This window comes from Penicillium diatomitis (assembly GCF_028827545.1).
Source record: "Penicillium diatomitis strain IBT 30728 chromosome Unknown utg000004l_segment0_segment0, whole genome shotgun sequence".
NCBI classification, from domain to species: Eukaryota; Fungi; Ascomycota; class Eurotiomycetes; order Eurotiales; family Aspergillaceae; genus Penicillium; species Penicillium diatomitis.
Genome location: NW_026623176.1, coordinates 1,909,908 through 1,925,743, shown reverse-complemented (window position 1 = coordinate 1,925,743; position 15,836 = coordinate 1,909,908). Strand labels below are relative to the sequence as shown.

At 51.0% G+C, this 15,836-nt stretch overlaps 4 protein-coding genes across 4 annotated transcripts; 1 reads left to right on the top strand and 3 right to left on the bottom strand.

Annotated features, from left to right (window-relative positions):
• Nucleotides 1-238: 238 nt before the first annotated feature.
• On the bottom strand, nucleotides 239-1,826 carry N7539_003946 (mitochondrial 37S ribosomal protein mS47; the record flags this gene model as incomplete). The annotated part of the gene is made up of 3 exons (XM_056933548.1): nucleotides 239-1,447; nucleotides 1,519-1,680; nucleotides 1,776-1,826. 3 exons carry the CDS (start codon nucleotides 1,824-1,826, stop codon nucleotides 239-241), a joined length of 1,422 nt encoding a protein of 473 aa, XP_056791089.1.
• Nucleotides 1,827-2,463: 637 nt separating this feature from the next.
• N7539_003945 (mitochondrial 54S ribosomal protein uL4m) lies at nucleotides 2,464-3,409 on the bottom strand (the record flags this gene model as incomplete). Its single annotated transcript, XM_056933547.1, has 2 exons — nucleotides 2,464-3,237; nucleotides 3,326-3,409. The coding sequence occupies 2 exons, from the start codon at nucleotides 3,407-3,409 to the stop codon at nucleotides 2,464-2,466; spliced, it is 858 nt and encodes a 285-aa protein (XP_056791088.1).
• Nucleotides 3,410-3,625: 216 nt separating this feature from the next.
• On the top strand, nucleotides 3,626-4,945 carry N7539_003944 (mitochondrial 54S ribosomal protein mL38; the record flags this gene model as incomplete). Its single annotated transcript, XM_056933546.1, has 1 exon — nucleotides 3,626-4,945. The coding sequence occupies one exon, from the start codon at nucleotides 3,626-3,628 to the stop codon at nucleotides 4,943-4,945; it is 1,320 nt and encodes a 439-aa protein (XP_056791087.1).
• A 213-nt stretch (nucleotides 4,946-5,158) lies between these two features.
• N7539_003943 (uncharacterized protein) lies at nucleotides 5,159-7,433 on the bottom strand (the record flags this gene model as incomplete). The annotated part of the gene is made up of 5 exons (XM_056933545.1): nucleotides 5,159-5,338; nucleotides 5,418-5,792; nucleotides 6,696-6,762; nucleotides 6,832-7,150; nucleotides 7,217-7,433. The coding sequence occupies 5 exons, from the start codon at nucleotides 7,431-7,433 to the stop codon at nucleotides 5,159-5,161; spliced, it is 1,158 nt and encodes a 385-aa protein (XP_056791086.1).
• Between the last annotated feature and the right edge of the window lie 8,403 nt (nucleotides 7,434-15,836).

Below are 15,836 nucleotides of genomic sequence, written 5' to 3'. Positions count from 1 at the left end.
GTTGGAATTCGTTTCAATCCACGAAGGTGGACAAGAACACCCGGTTATAGATATTTGAGTCATAAGGCACACCATGTTGAAAGATGTGTCAGCCAAAGCTTCAAGGATATATTGATTTTAATACAGGTTCAATAGTTCTCATAGCCCGTCAGAACCAGAACTACTAGGGATTAGAACGTAAGAAGAACACAGACAACCACACACGAGTGTATTCACATCATCCTCTCGGGCCTTTTGCCTACTCTTCGATCCAACGAAGACCCTCATGCGTATTCTTTGTTCGCCGAGCCAGAACCTCAGAGACCTTCTCGCGAACGCCATCCTTGAAATTCCACTTCTCGGCAAACTCCTCCACGATCAGGCTAGCTTTCCGGCCGCTTTCGCGCACAACCTTCTCGATTTCAGCCTCGGAGGGTAGGGAGAAACGCTCATGGGGATAGCGTTGGTAGTCTCCTTTACTCAGGACCTCCAACCGGTTCTCCCCCTCTGGAATATTGAAGAACTGGTCAACAGTCTCGTTGGAGACTTCAGCCAATGTGGCCGGCTGCCAAGTAGCCTGACGAGGGGGCTTGGACATCAAGCGAGCCTTGACACCCTCGATGAAATCGGGGTGACGCATGAAGTTGGCGGCAATTTCGTATTCCCGCTTAAATGTCTCGGTGATGCTCCACTTCTTGCCCAGGCGCATCTGGCGGAGAGTGACCTTCAGAGAGGTCGGGGAGCGACTCGAGAGGGTCTTAAGCGTCTTCTGTGCCCACTCCTTTTGCTCCGTCTCGCTATCCAGAGCCTGGAAGATCTCCTCCATGGTGTTGAACTTGAAGCAGCGGTCGATGGCGGACCGTAGCTCCCCAGCCAACAGAATGGGTTCTTCCTGCAAGGAGGGAAGTCCGAGCGAGAACTCGGCCATGGTCTTGTTCATGACGTTGAGACGTTCGGGCAGAGCCATCTCGTCGGGGAAAACGAGCTCGGACAGACGCTGAGTCATGTTGCTGAGCACACTCGAGTGAAGGTAGTGGGTTGCAATACCGGCGTACAGAGCCTGAACACCGTTCAATCGCTCCGACGTCAATGCCAGATAAGTGCCTGTCTCTCCGTCCAGACGGGGGAGGAAGAACGATCCACCAACATCGGGGAAGAATCCGATGGTCGTCTCGGGCATGGCAAAGACGGTCTTTTCTGTGGCGATACGGAATGGCGCGTGCATGCTCAGACCAACACCGCCGCCCATTGTGATTCCGTCCATGAACGAGATGACCGGCTTCCGGTATGTCGCCAGGGTGTGATCGAGGCGGTACTCGAGTCCGAAGAAGTCCGTAGATTCACGCTGTCCTTCCACACCCTTTTCATTTTGCAATGCCAATGCGGCCACATCGCCACCAGCGCAGAGCGCCTTGTTGCCAGCTCCGGAGATCAAAATCATGTTTGCCAGATGAGACTTTTCCCATTCCTGTTGTAGTCGAGGATGATGAGCATGCGTTCGCGAGTACATCAAGCTTTGGATTCCGCAAACCAACTTACCTTCAGGCGAGGTAGGATCTTCCGAGCCATGGAGCCATTGAGTGAGTTGAGTTTCTTGGGTCGGTTGAGTTCAATGCTACGGAGACCGTAGATGGAATTGAACAAGACATCATCAGGCTCGTCGCCGGGGAGTTCTTGAGGAATTTCGGGGCTTGTAGACATCTGTCTTGCGAATTAGCAACAGCACTCAATCCATCAATCTGGTCGCAAAGCCAGTTTCACGTGGAAAAAAAAGAAAGAGCAAGAGACAACCGTACCGAAGCAGCTGCGCGAAAGGCAGGGTTCGTCACTTTGGCGCGAAGAGGCATGACTGGCGAATGACACCGCGAGATCCAGCTCGGCGGCGAGGGTAATCGGGAAAAGGATTGTCTAAGCAACATGAAGACTGAGCCCCGAGGCGAACGAGGATCCGGGAGAATGAGGTGCAGCTTATAAAAGGGTAAGCAAATGTTTCTCCGCTTTACCGTTGCCGTTGACCTCGGAAGTTGGTTTTCTCTGGATTTTCTTCCGGTCCGAGAGCCGCTTCTCCGCCTCAAAGCGCAGGACGATCAACACTTCTCCGAGAGGCGATTACATGTGTAAGATCTTATGACGATCCTCACCTTTGACCTGGGTCTGGGATGTGAATCTCTATAAAAAAAGAAAAGGGTATACTTTAGCATTTACAGCATCTTAATTTTGACGAATGGAACTCAGGCTGTCCACAAAGCTCACGTTTCACTCCCTCGGACGAGGGCGACGCGCGTGCAGATACACATAGCAAGGCCCCAGCTTCCCGATCTCTACTCGGCAGTCTTGAAACGCTTTCAAAATAGTGCTCGACGAGCAGCTAAAATTCACTCTATTTATACATAGCACTCCGAAATTACAGAAGGCTGAGGTTGAAAGAAATCAAGAAAAGAAAAATATGAACGTGAAGCCTCCCTTCCTGGACCGAAAAGGCGCCTACAGATACCGAGCTTTAGCCGGCTGGCTGCTCAAATCTCGAGAGTGCTTCTTGAGAATCTGATCCAACGCCTTCTTCTCGATGATCAGTCTCGCCGTCTCCAGCAAGTTCTTCACGTCCACGTCGCTGCGGTCCATGATCGTGGCGTAGCGTTGCATCTTCTCAACCTTCGCAAACAAGTCCATGTCCACCTCCGACGTGATGAACGTTGAGCGACCCTTCTTTGTGTTCCAGTTGTTGGTCTCGAGAATCTTCTCCAACAGGTATGGCGTAGAGTTCGATGGCAGAGAGATCTTGTCGTCAATCACGATCAGCTCCCCGCGCTGAAATCGGTAACTCAATGCAATGCGCCACGCCTGATCGTAGAGCTTTGCAGGAAGATCTGTCGAGAAGTCCCGAGGATGAGGACCGTGGGCAACACCACCACCTCTGCGGATGGGCGACTGCTTGTCACCGGCACGGGCACGACCGGAGCCCTTTTGAGGATGCACCTTCCTGTGACTTCCGTGGACATCGTCCCTCCACTTCGTGCTAGCTGTGCCTTGTCGGGTCATATCACCCTCGTAAACAATCGCGCGATGGAGGATATCTTTGCGGATCGGCATCTGAAGCTCCTTTTGACTGTAATTCACCAGGCGTACAGGCTCCATTGAAGGGAAGGAGTAGGTCATCACATTAACGGGACGGTCCCAGGGCGCAAGCGTGGAGGGGTCGGTAGAGGATGAAGCGCCGATCTGGGCATCCGTGGCCATAGATCGCATAAGGCATCGTCGCTATAGGTATATTGAGATCAATTAGCGTCTTCGCCATTCACAGTGGGCTCCTGGTGGACCTCCGGGTCGCTAGGATCGAAGAGCGTACAGTCACATTCTCAGGGCCCGAGAGAAGGCCGCATGAGCTGCGTGAGAGCATTCGAAGTGCCCGGAAAGTCTCGCCGCCCGGCATCTTTGGAAGAGGTCGACAGATAGTGTGGTGGCCGCGTAGATCGAGTCGATATTCCGGGTGTGATGGTCAAGAGCAAAAGTTGATTGATTTCGCGGAGGGCGGTGGAGACAAGCAAAAGTCTTGGCTAAAGACAGAAAATGTTCCCGCGTCGACATCAACATCCGTCTCTCCTGGTGACCTGTTATCTCCACCACTCACCTTCGCATCCTCCTTACAATGGCGCAGTGCGAGCGTGCCTCTAGGCCGCTTCTACAATGCCTTCGCACGACTTATATCCGAGGACTACCCAGCGTCCAGGCGCGCGGTTTCCAGTCCTCGGCACCCGCCTCCGAGGCTCAGGTCGAAGACAGTCAACCTTTCCACAAGAACCCTGATCCCTCCCTCGTCTCAAGTCCACGCCTGGAACGACGATTGATGAGACAGGGAGTCAACCCCGTGGGCTCCCGACGTCGCCGAGCTGCTCTTCAAAGTTCCTCCAACATCCCCTTTGAGCAGCTGCCCTACCAGTGCTTCCAGGAGGCACGCAAGGTGCTCTTGGAAGATCGCGCCGAGAAGTTGAACGAAATTGAATCAATGAGGCAGAAGATTGCGAGAGTCCAGACTCAGTCGGCAGAAGAGGCGGGAGGCGAGCAGGCACAAAAGTCCCGATTGCGGGCTATGCAGTTGCATCTTGAGCGACTCAAGATCAACGCCGATATCAATGACCCATTGGTCAAGCGAAAATTTGAGGATGGAAAAGGTAGGGCTGGGTCTCTTCGACAATTTACGGGTTGGCGTACAATGCTAATGACCATGCTTCCGGCGAGGATAGGTGACATGAGCAAGCCCATCTACCGCTTCTTGGCCGACCGGAAATGGCGGGAATACCGACGCAAAATCTTGGTGCAGCGCATCACGCAGATGAAAGTCACTCCCGACGTCCTTCCTCACTGCGACCCCGTAGTCGACACGAAGTTGTACTTCAACAAACGTCAGATCCAGCCCGGAGATTTCGTCGAGGCGAAGACCAGCGCGGAGGCCCCGAAGCTTGACATCCAGATGTTTGAACGTGGAGAGAAACTTGTGACCATTGCTGTTGCTGATCCCGATGTTCCTAATGTGGAGGCGGATAGCTTCGACTACAAGATGCACTTTTTGGCTGTCAATGTGCCCATCTCCGCGGTCAACACCAAGGTGGACCTCGCCAATCTTGCGGAAGATTCGCAGGTTGTTCTTCCCTGGCTGGCTCCTGTTGCACAAAAGGGCAGTCCCTATCACCGTCTATCGATCTTCATCATGGAGCAGAAAGATTCGAAGCCCCTCGACTTTGCGGCTGTCAAGGCGAACGAGGCGGACCGAGACAATACCCTCCTGCGCACCCTCCAGGCCCGATACCACTTGAAGGCCATTGGCGCACACCTGTTCCGCAGCCAGTGGGATGAGACAACTCTGGAAGTCATGCAGCAAATCGGCTACAGTGGAGCTGATGTTGAGCTCCGGCGCAAGAAGGTCGAGCCTCTTCCCTACAAGCGGAGAAACCCGTCCAGCTTCAGGTGAGGAGAGTGTTCTTTTTTTCAGTCTCCTCTCATCTCCCCCCCCCTATATGTGTCGTGTGTTTGAGTCAAAGATTTGTATTGTACAATTGAAGATGTATGAATATGCACAGCCAGCTCCGTTTCCCATATCCAAACCCCCTCAAAACTCCTCTGTAAATGCAATCGGAAGGATGTACGTGATACGGACGTATCAGTAGGATGGACGCGAGCTTCACTAGGATATGTCTTGTTCCACGGGTTGCAATGGATTGCGCACCCATTCCATCTGCGACGGTGGCCAGACTCTAGCGACGACTTTGCCGTTGATTAACCCCATTGGAACGGAACCATAGGTTCTCGAATCCCTTGACCAAGGAAGGTTATCGCCGGCTACAAATACATGACCCTCTGGAACCTGTTGACAAGCAGAGTGCAAAACTCGTCAGTCTTTGAGCCCAACATCTTTCACATCACCATCGCTCCCATGCACTTACTCGAATCATGTCTGGTCGCGTGCCAGCCCCAAAGCTGTATGGCGGGTCTAGACAGACAAAATCCCCAGGCATACCGACCACTCGCTTCGCAACTTGGGCACCAAGAATCAACGGGTGATGATATCGCACTATATCGCCGACTTGGATATCCTTGCCATACGCATGCCGTCTTGAAATCATGAGCCAATCACCCCTTATGTTGAAGGTCGGATACATTGACGGCCCTTCGCTCTTTTGTATGGTGACCACGTTCTCCCACGTCCAGGCGCAGGCGCAGAAGAGACCAGCTCCATTGAAGACGGTCATGGCCGCTGCTCTTGGATTCTGCAGGACTGATCTGAGAAGGCGTTCCATTTGGCGCGACAGATTATGCACCTTTCACTCTTCGAACCGGAGATGCGGAAGCTGTCCGGGCGCAGACGACTGCCGTCCAAGCGTTCCGGTACACTCGGTATCACGTGACTGTGCATATAAAAATTCGAACATTTTCAAACCTACGCCCACTTCCTTCTTCAACATGCCAATGGCTGTGATTGACACGCCTTGAAATTCCCAACAACAGGGGAGTGAAATTGTTGCAGACGCTGGTCATGATTGATCGATCCTTGTCTTGCGGTCTCGAGGTCTGCCTCTGCTTATTATCTCCATTGATGCATGGGTAAAAAGATTTTAAGTAGGTGTGCACTTTCGTCGAGTTGCGCGGTCCTGGAAATCTCCAGACTTGCCTCAAGCAAGGCTAGCCGATACGATTGACAGCCTGTAATCACCTTTCTTCCCCTGGGAAATACTTAGTCATCACTCCTCTTGCTTCCTACTTTGGATTGTGAGAGCCGCAGCTTCTACAAATGCTAGAGCTTGCCGTCGCCGAAATATATCAACAGGACGAGCAAGTGTGGACAATGAAGCAAGATGAAAACAACCAGCTCTGTCGGATGACACGGCTGTCCTCCTTCTGGTTCTCAATCTTGACCCCATTTTACTATGGGACTGGACTTTTGAGACTGGTGTAGCGGGGAGACATTCTTGTCAACTTTCAACCTTCTTTATGATCTTTAGTGATAGTCAGCCTTGAAATACAACCAATTCACGTCTTGGTGAAATACTTCCAAAGTCCCAACCTCAAATCAGCCCCATACATGGTCCATCTGAGTCTGACTGACGGCCCAAAAGTCTTCTCTTATTTAGTCCCCTTCTCGCCCCAAGAGTCGGCGTCTATTTGAATTTTGATCCTTGGTCAGCTTTCGGGAGCTTATAGCGAGGGACAGGATGCCAACTCACCAGGATGCTTCTCAACGGGGGGATGCCCTCCCGCTTGCGTGCCTTTTCTCGATAGTCCACACCATACCTCTCGTCACGGCCTTGGAGCAAGCCATCCATTCCACCTGGATGTGCCTTCTCGACCGTCTCCACAGACGTGAAGCTGCCCATCAACTGTGGCGGTCCCATGGGCACCGGATCCCCTCGATCAACCTGCCACATGTGGTACGTCTTACCGTAGATCGGCGCGATATCCTCCATCTCCGCGGTCTCGGCCACGTCCCAGACAGCATTTGGTACCCCGTTTGGAGTCGGCATAATGAGCAGTCCACTTTTCACTTCGAATTCGTGGGTATGCCATAACTTGCGCTCCTCGGCGGGGAGCGTCTTGAAAATGCGAGGCGAAACCATATACTCGACACCGATGAGGCGCGCCTTAGAATCGGCGGAATCGTAAATCAGACATTGCCGGATATCTGGGGGCGCGACGAATTAGTTCCCTATTCAAGTGATCTGGCTAGAGCCTGCGGGCGGGGATTTACCTTCGTTTAAGTGAGTACAGTAGTGGTTGGCTTCCACGCATCTCGTGGGATCATCGGCATAGACGTGGAATGCATGTAAATGTGCGCAGATCTGTTTGACTGGTGTAAAGTCCTGGGTCATTGAAGTACCACCCTCCAGTACACGGCTCTTTAGCGTACGAGGCTCTCCTGGGAGGCCAGTGGAATCCGTAGACATGTCTTTCGTAGTTGAGCTCATTCTTCAAGCTTGGTATTGATAGATGGAGAGTCTGTTGTTGCTGTGAACGCCAGCTTTTTGTGGGACGTTGTAAGTGGTGCCGAGCTAGCTTCGTGATGATGAAATTTGCAGAATGGAAGCTGTTCTTTTTAAGGCTCAATCTAAGTGAGTCGGAGGTTTCTGTTTTGAATGTCAAGAACAAGGTACACCGCTGGATCTTGTTCACTCGTTTATACTTGTATATTCTGGCCCTTACGACGGGCTTGACGTCACCATGATTGAAATTTTGTTTCACGGGCCAAGGTGTGATAGTCACAAGTCACGAGAGGTGTGGGATGCCTCAACAGCCCAGCCTGTATGATGGATTGTTCGCAATCTGATAGTCAGTATGCTCGCTGAATGATGTCAAATAGACGTGTTTTGAGTCTTCCTGAACCTTAATCAACTTGCACATCAGCACAGTCAGAAGGCGCAACCACCGCTCTCTACTGGTGTTCAGACAAACAATAAGCGATGGGCTTCGATATGGACGGTTCCATTCGAGCACTTGCAAAGCATGCACAAGAATTGACGGACTTGTCTGTCTCATAGATATAGTTCTCCGAGCACTCAAATCCACATGCATTGCACGACCTCGCTAATGGGCCAGCCACGGCCCGATGAACAACTTTCGACCTCGCATCTTGATCACATGGACTGCATCGGGAAAGAGTGATCCGTAACTGAAATGAGTGAAATAAAAAGCATGAGCACTCCTCACTCTGAGGCCAAGCATCTGACGGGGATTTCGGGGCGAATAGAAGACCTTGAAACACCCAAACTCCCATGTCGAGGCCTCAAAAGGTTCTCAGATCATAGATCAAGCATGCTGGAGACTCTGGACAATTGGCCTGGCTGCAAGCCGTCCATGAAGCTATAGCTGCTTCGGGTGTATTCGACGTTGATCGACTGACTCCCTTGAGACTCGATGTGATGCACAGGGGACCTGCTGCACCGCAAGCATGGGATATTGCAACTTGATGAACAGTGCCGCCGACGGACAGTCGTGTTCTGGATACAGTCTGGTCTTTATTCGTCATTGGTCTTGGTAATGGATCATTTCAATCAGCACTGGATGTGTGATCCTTGATATGAATTCTGATATATGGAGGAACGTCCAGCCGACTTGAAAGCCTGCGGCTTCAGAACGGTAACGGGATCAGAGTCGTGGATCAAAGGCAACGACATGGGGAACTTTCAAAACGATATCCATGAGGGGCTCTTTTTGCATATCAGTGGGCTTGTTCCAAAAGGAAGCCTGAGCGGTCATGGTCATGTTCGGGCTCACGGCTTGATACTGTGATACGTTGGGCACTGCCAATATGCGCAGGTGAATCGCATGGGCAAAAACAAAGCATTATGAACTCCGTTGTGGTCTATTGCTGTCTCTTGACACGAGGAAATAACCCTTTAAATCAAACGATTGACACATAGAAAAAACTTCACAGCTCTTCCTCGGAAGGATCTGTCTGATGACTGCGTTTCAGCTGTTTCGAATGAAAGAATTCACCTATATCAAGTAATATGTTTCGACCAGCACCTGCTGCAGCTTGTGGAGTGTTCATCCGAAGGGCATCGAGCACGTGCCTGTTCGTCTCACACCACAGGAATTGTAGGCACGATCCTCCCTCACTGAACCTTTGCGAGCAGTTCAATCCAGCCCGAGTTTTTTCTAGCTTGGCAGGAGTGAATCAACATTCCTCGCCCTACGACGTGGCCCCGCAGGGGATGAGCAGAGGGATGAGATGGAGATAGGTCGATAGACTGTCTCTCTTCCAGATCTTCGCGACAGAGCATTCGGTCATACCACCATGATGACTTGTTGATCCCTTGGAAAATATCTATCGGATCAAAAGATCAATGCATTCCACCTACAGGTGGTGGGTCGTCGATTAGAATCAGCTCAACCATGCACCGAGTTAGACCCATCTGGATCACGACCACTACCGCTGGGGCAATCACATCTATGATACAATCGAAAGCACGCTTTGACGTTATGTGAAGAGCTCGCCGCGATGGACTACTGACGAGCCTCTCAGACATCAAGACATGGCACACCTCACGTCTGTTTGAGATCCCTTACCTTCTATTTCAGATCTCTATTCAAGTCTGCATACGTGGGCAGAGAAGCATACGATCGATTTCGGAGGTATCAGATTGGGCTATGCTCTTCAAAGAAAGAAAAGATATATGCTCCCTGGCTGCACGGGGTTCTCCCTCGCAGATGATCGAGATATCTGCTCAGCTTACCGGCAAGGGTATCATTCTTGTCGCTGTGATGGCGGCGATCAAACCTCACATGTGCGGCTCCATCCACATTGCTCATATTGCCGGTGCTTCCACTTACCTTACCTAGTTGCATGGATCGTCCGTTCAGTTGACTCCTGGCGCGGGGGTGGTACATGTGTATCAGCGGCTGACGGCTCGTGCATCATGAGGACGGGGGGAGAGCAGTCGTGAAACTCGAGGCAACCATGAAGCAGTGAGATCTGGGCTCATGGCGGGACATGAATTGTTGACAGGGGCCGAATTGCAAAGGGAGTGCCACCACTTCGCATGGCACGTCGTAAGGACGACTCGCCGGGAAGCAAGCGTTGCTCAAGGTGACAACCTCGACGATCCCTGCAGAAGCACCGGCATGCGACCAGTAGAATGAAGTATGATATTCAAACGTATCACATTACATTCGGGGAGAAGGGAGTGGGAATGACCAGACTTGGACATACACATGGACCAGTTTCTAGGTAGGGGCACCCGCCTGTCCGACCGATGATCTCGATCCTGAACGAGATCCCAAACACAATCTCAAGGCCGTCGCATATTTTGACTTTCAACGGCTCGACATGTGCGACAAGAGTCAACGATCGCTGCCCCGGGGATCCTTAGTGCAGCTGTGGGCAAGACGGGGTCGGATGTTGAATCACACGCTATAGCCACCTCCCGTCGAGCTTTGGCCTTTGATTCCGCGGGCTTGAGACCAGTAGTCAACGCGACCGGCGGGCTGCTGAACGGACAGGTCAGGACGATCCCTGGAGAAGGGTCACTACTGAGTACGACGGCCAGGGATTCTAGTGATTCTAGTGATTCTACTGCTGTCGGCGAAACCCAATCCCCGAATTAGAGCTAAACAAAGCCTCCCAATCAGATGAGAACAGCCAAGCCGCAACGAATCTGGTGCAAAGGCGAATCCCGTTCCGGGCGTTGCCCAGTTGCACAATCCTTATTCCTTTCTTCCTGCAGTAACGTGAGCAGCGCTGGATCAAGGTGGACCGGACTCAATAGTGGGGGACTCCACTGTTGGACTTTGTATCTCGTCCGTCTCCGTTGGAACTTGGACGGCGCCAACTGGGCCTGACCGCTCCGTTTGGGGTCTCAAAGGGCGAGCAATGAGATAATTCACCGAGACAGCGGCGATTGTTGTGGGTTTGTTGAATGCGCATGCTCATGCTCCAGTGCGTTGCAGATCTCCGAAACAGCCCCTCGTCTCTCCCAGACGATCTTTCCTCTGAAGTAGGAACATATGGATGGATGCAGCCAATGGTGGAGATGACTCGGGCAGGCTCCCTCGAGATGGATGTTGAGTCGGCTACGAGGCTCGAGATCTTACCTCAAATCGATAAAGATGGTGCCGGGGGAGCTCCGATCAGATCATTCAAATCTCAGAAAGACCACGAAGCTTGGGTAATGACAGAGTCTTTGCATTGTCGCTTGCTTGTGATCAGAGCTAGGTACAGCAACCATCTGGCATCTACTAGGTAGTGTTTACTGTTTACTGTTTACTCGCTCTGAAAGTGATCAAAGTTACGTGAATCCTGGTCGTGACTCCGCCACCTGGTTTCGTGACCTCCCTCCGGCAAGGACGTTGGTGAATTGGTCGCTTCTAACGTAGTAGTTGGAAGGTAGTTATTTCTAGCTGCCCGGTTCACAACTGTTGGTTAGCGTGTGCATGTTAAAGGTCATTTTCAGGATGCGATTCAAAATTGGGGCGGCCGTGGGGCTTTTCATTGTATATCGAACGTAGGACTAGGTACTAGGCACAGGTACCTCCAGGCTCTTAATTACTAGTTGACTAGTAACTACTAAACTGGCGAGTTAGCTAGTAACTTCCGACTCCGACAGCTACGGGCGCATCACAGTTCACAACTTCACACAGAACTACCTTCAATACTCATATATCCTTGTTGAGACTCGAGTGGCGTATCCGGGCGTCGCGCCCTTGGAGACCAGGCCCATCAGCTCAACGGCCCTAGGCTCGTTTGGAGGGGTTGTCCGCATAGGGGCCGGATTGTAACCGATGCTGGAGTCAGGGATTCCAAGTTGCTGTTGAAGCGTTGAAGCGGGGGGAGGAGCTCGGTATCATTGCTTCGAGATGGATCCTGTCGGAAAGCGGAGTGGCATTCTGGAAACCCCTGCGGTTTGGTACGAGGGGGAGTATATCCATCTCAGAGGGAATGACTTCTTCCCACCTCGCTAGACGGGACATGACCTCGTCTACAGTCTACACTCGTCACTCGTCACTCGACGCGGGACACTCGACAGTACGAATACCGAAGCAAGGAATGAATCATTGGGCAGAGACGTCTTGAAGACCTAGTATTAGGTGCTCAGAAGACTGATGACTGGTCAAAGTCGTACTCTCGGGCTCCTCCCTGGTCCAGAACTGTCGATGTCGATACAATAGGTATCAAAATAAACGCATGTATGACATCTGCCACACCTGGGGGCTTAAATCAATGAGATCCTCTAATCCTTCATCGGTGGGTTGCATGGACGCTATCACAACATCTCCCACCACGCATGTTGGGAGCGGGCGTGCATCTGAGTCAAGGGTATCAAACAAGCCAGGGCCCGACCTCATATTGGCTATCAACTGGCAGGTGTGTAAGGGGTCAAAGACAAACCCTCTTGATGGACGCCTCGCGATCCTAGCGATGACGATATCCATACAAGTGTCTAGATCGTTCTAGTAGGGCTTGATCTGACTATGTACCTCCTACTTGATGCCGAATAACCCACAAATAGTATCAATTTGTCTGCAATCGACAAGTATGAAAGACTCTATTTTTTTTTTTCAGGACCAACCGCCTCCAACTTGACCAGCTCGAGGTGATAAGGATTTCTGGCCGGGTGATCACGTACTGTACTTATATATAGTTACCCTGTGACACGTACCCCTGCTGGCCAAGGTGGACTTACTCGAGCGACTTGGACGATGTCTTTGGCGCTGAACATATGCTCTGTCGTGGCCATTGAACCTTTCTGATCAGTCGATGGTCCCATTTTGGGGGATCTTCGTGTGACATGCTTATCAAATGCAAAGCAACATCATATCCAATTATCCAAAATTGACTACTAAAGCCTCAGACTGACCTCTCTCAGTAAATCAGACACTAGCTACTAGCTAGTCAAAATAGTAGTACTGTGTGTAATTCACATTTCTGTTGATCCACAACAATGTGCTATGTACAGTTCTATACACTATGAACTATCCATACAGATGTGGATGCCACCGGGCGCGACTAATAGAGACTGGCCAGTCTTGTAGAATTCATCGCAGCCCAGCGCCAGATGAAGCAGAAAAAAGTCTGTAAATCTCAATACAACTGCCAGACAACAATCGACACTGATACACTCGACCACTTCACGATTTCAGCGGTCCTTCGGAGTGGAACTTGACCGAAATTGGAGTGCGAAGCACTATATGGAAAAGAGATCGGCGACACGGCTTTCCTTTGTCTCGACGCTATCCCGTCCAAGTGGATGTGAATCCACTTGGTTAAAGAATTTTCTTGATCATCCTCTTCATTTGTAGACCGTCACTGGAAGTACGACTTTGAACGATGTATGAGAGGAAAGACCATTGGGCTGGACGTGGTGAATACCACGGTGCTAACCTAGCAAGTACTTAATGGCAGTGAGCAGTGAGCAGATCCGCAGATATGCCCGATCTGCGGTCCAGTCTTGCAGCTACTACTTTCCACAGTAGAAGAGTTTGAGGTGCAAATATAATCGAACCAGTGGAGTGCGTCTTATAGTCGAGCTTTCAATTTCTTGATTTCACACGTAGCAGGCTCAACTTCATTTGGGCCCCTAGCGGCCTGGATAAGCCTATGCGTGTGAGACGGTCCTACTACGGACCGGTGCCAACTGCCAATATTGAAGGACTGAGAGGCCTGAACCAACAAGTCCATCAACATTGAGGGCTCAACTGCAGACGATCCTAGATGGGTCCGACTAGGTTTTTACCTACTAAGTTCGCAGTGCTTGGTCTTACTACTGGCACTGACGCCTAGTCCTGAGTACTTAATACCTGGGGCTGGGCAACCCGGACAGACCGACACGCTTGTGAAGCAGAGTGGGGGCAACGCCCGAGTTCCAAGGCTACAAGTACTCAAGTACACAACGACTCTGCGCCGTCGTATTCCGTGCATGACGGAGATTCGAAGAATGGATCCAGCTCGAACCAGACGAGAGTGTGGGGCCGCGGGAGCGACGAACTTTCATGTTAATTACTGTTGCAACTTGCAGCCCTCCATCTTATGCACGAGTAATCTAAGTACATGAGTACAGTATTGGGCTAGGTTCACCCGGCCATAAGTATATACTATACAGTAGTACTGTACAAGGACACCCGATTCCTGTGTGCACGATGCACACCGCACAGCAAGTTAATGATGGTAGTCCTGGATGTCCGTTTGTGGTATTTTTATAGCATCCTGCACAAGGGGGGTCCGAGAACCTAGGGGACCGGTGGACATATGTATCTAGACTACGAGTGTGAACTTGTGCGAAGGGTATACAAGTCCCGTCTCCCCTGTGGCCTGTACTACTGTACGATTATCAATGACTTGCTGGTAAGCCGACCGGGGATCGGCAAGGCATGCGTGGAATCTTGGGATTCGAAAAGTGATGAATCTCGGCGGTTTCACTGGCCCACAAGATCAATGAGTGGAGATCCAAGAGAGTCGAGAATGGAGGCTTGCCCAGTGACAGCCTACTCAGGAGTCAGGATTGAGCTTGATGTCAACTGTCCAGTGACCGGTGGCGCAGTGCTCCAAAACGGGTCTCGGACCATCGTGTGGAAAAACAAAAATCCCACAATTCGACCGCGTTAGCCAGTGGGGCCTGGAGTCTCACTGCATTCCTATGGTATTTTCCACCCGACGATTCAAATACGGGGGGCATCATGACAGCCGAGGCAACCGAGGGAAAAAAAAAAAAAAAAAAAAAAAAAATAATAATAATAATAATAATAATAATACGAGGTCTTGGAATGGACCGAGCCCATTGACCATTTACCACTATCTGATCAGTCGACGAGTATGACCATCCGTGATTATTGCTCTGTAGGTATCATCGGGAGGTAGTGGCTCGGACGGTGAAATCTCGGAGAACGACCGTGAATCGCCTAGACTGAAATGATTGACAATGTAGCGAAAGGCTATCGAAGGTCCGAGTGCTGCACGCGCGGACACACTTTCGTCATCGGAGGGAGCTTAATTCAATCCTTCAGATGTGTTTTTCCTTTCTACGAATCATACTAAGTTTAGGTTTACTGTGGTACTGTAGGAGCTGAACAACATGAGAAACTGAACCTTAAAGACGGTAACTCGAACTCGGTTGCCTTTGAACCTATGTATATGCGAGGCAAGTGTCGCTGCTTGTTACCCTGAGTACCACATCATCCTAAGTGTCCCGTGGTAACAAAACCACTAGGCATTAGGTAACACGTCAGGTCAATGAGGTCGCTGAATGTGTTGTGCTGCGGCACAAATTTGATGGTGTCACGTGTATGCTCACCGTCTCTTGGGGCAAACCTAAGCACTGCCTCTCAGAGACTCGACACCTGCGCAAGCGTCACCACGATAATCCACTCGGGTCGGGCAGAAACTGAGCTAGTCTCGATGTACTTCAGTCCGGAGGCAGCTCCACATCTATCCGCATACTTACTATGTGTGGTACATGGCTACATCAATGCGATGTGGTCAGGTCGCAGAGCCAAAGGTTTTCCTCGTTGACAATAGGTAGTAGTCAGGAGTCAGAACTCCGCAGTCACTGGTCAGACAGGCGAGCGTGGGGGTGGGCTGGATTCAGGGAATTATTTGAAAAGCGAATCTTATCATTGATGGTACCTCGGTAAGCAGTGTATGTCAGACATCAAGGATTATTACCAAATTCCATCCATCTGACTCTCGGCCCCTTACTAGCACATCTCGTCAGACGACGGAGACCTGACATAGGCTCGCACCTCGTTTACGCAAAGATCGGCAACCTTGGGAAGCGGTATCGAGAGAGACCCTCACCAACTCACTATACCTGATGCACATATAGACTTCACCCCTCAACTTACTACTTTAGTCCTTAGTGGAAAGGCTGACTCGAAAT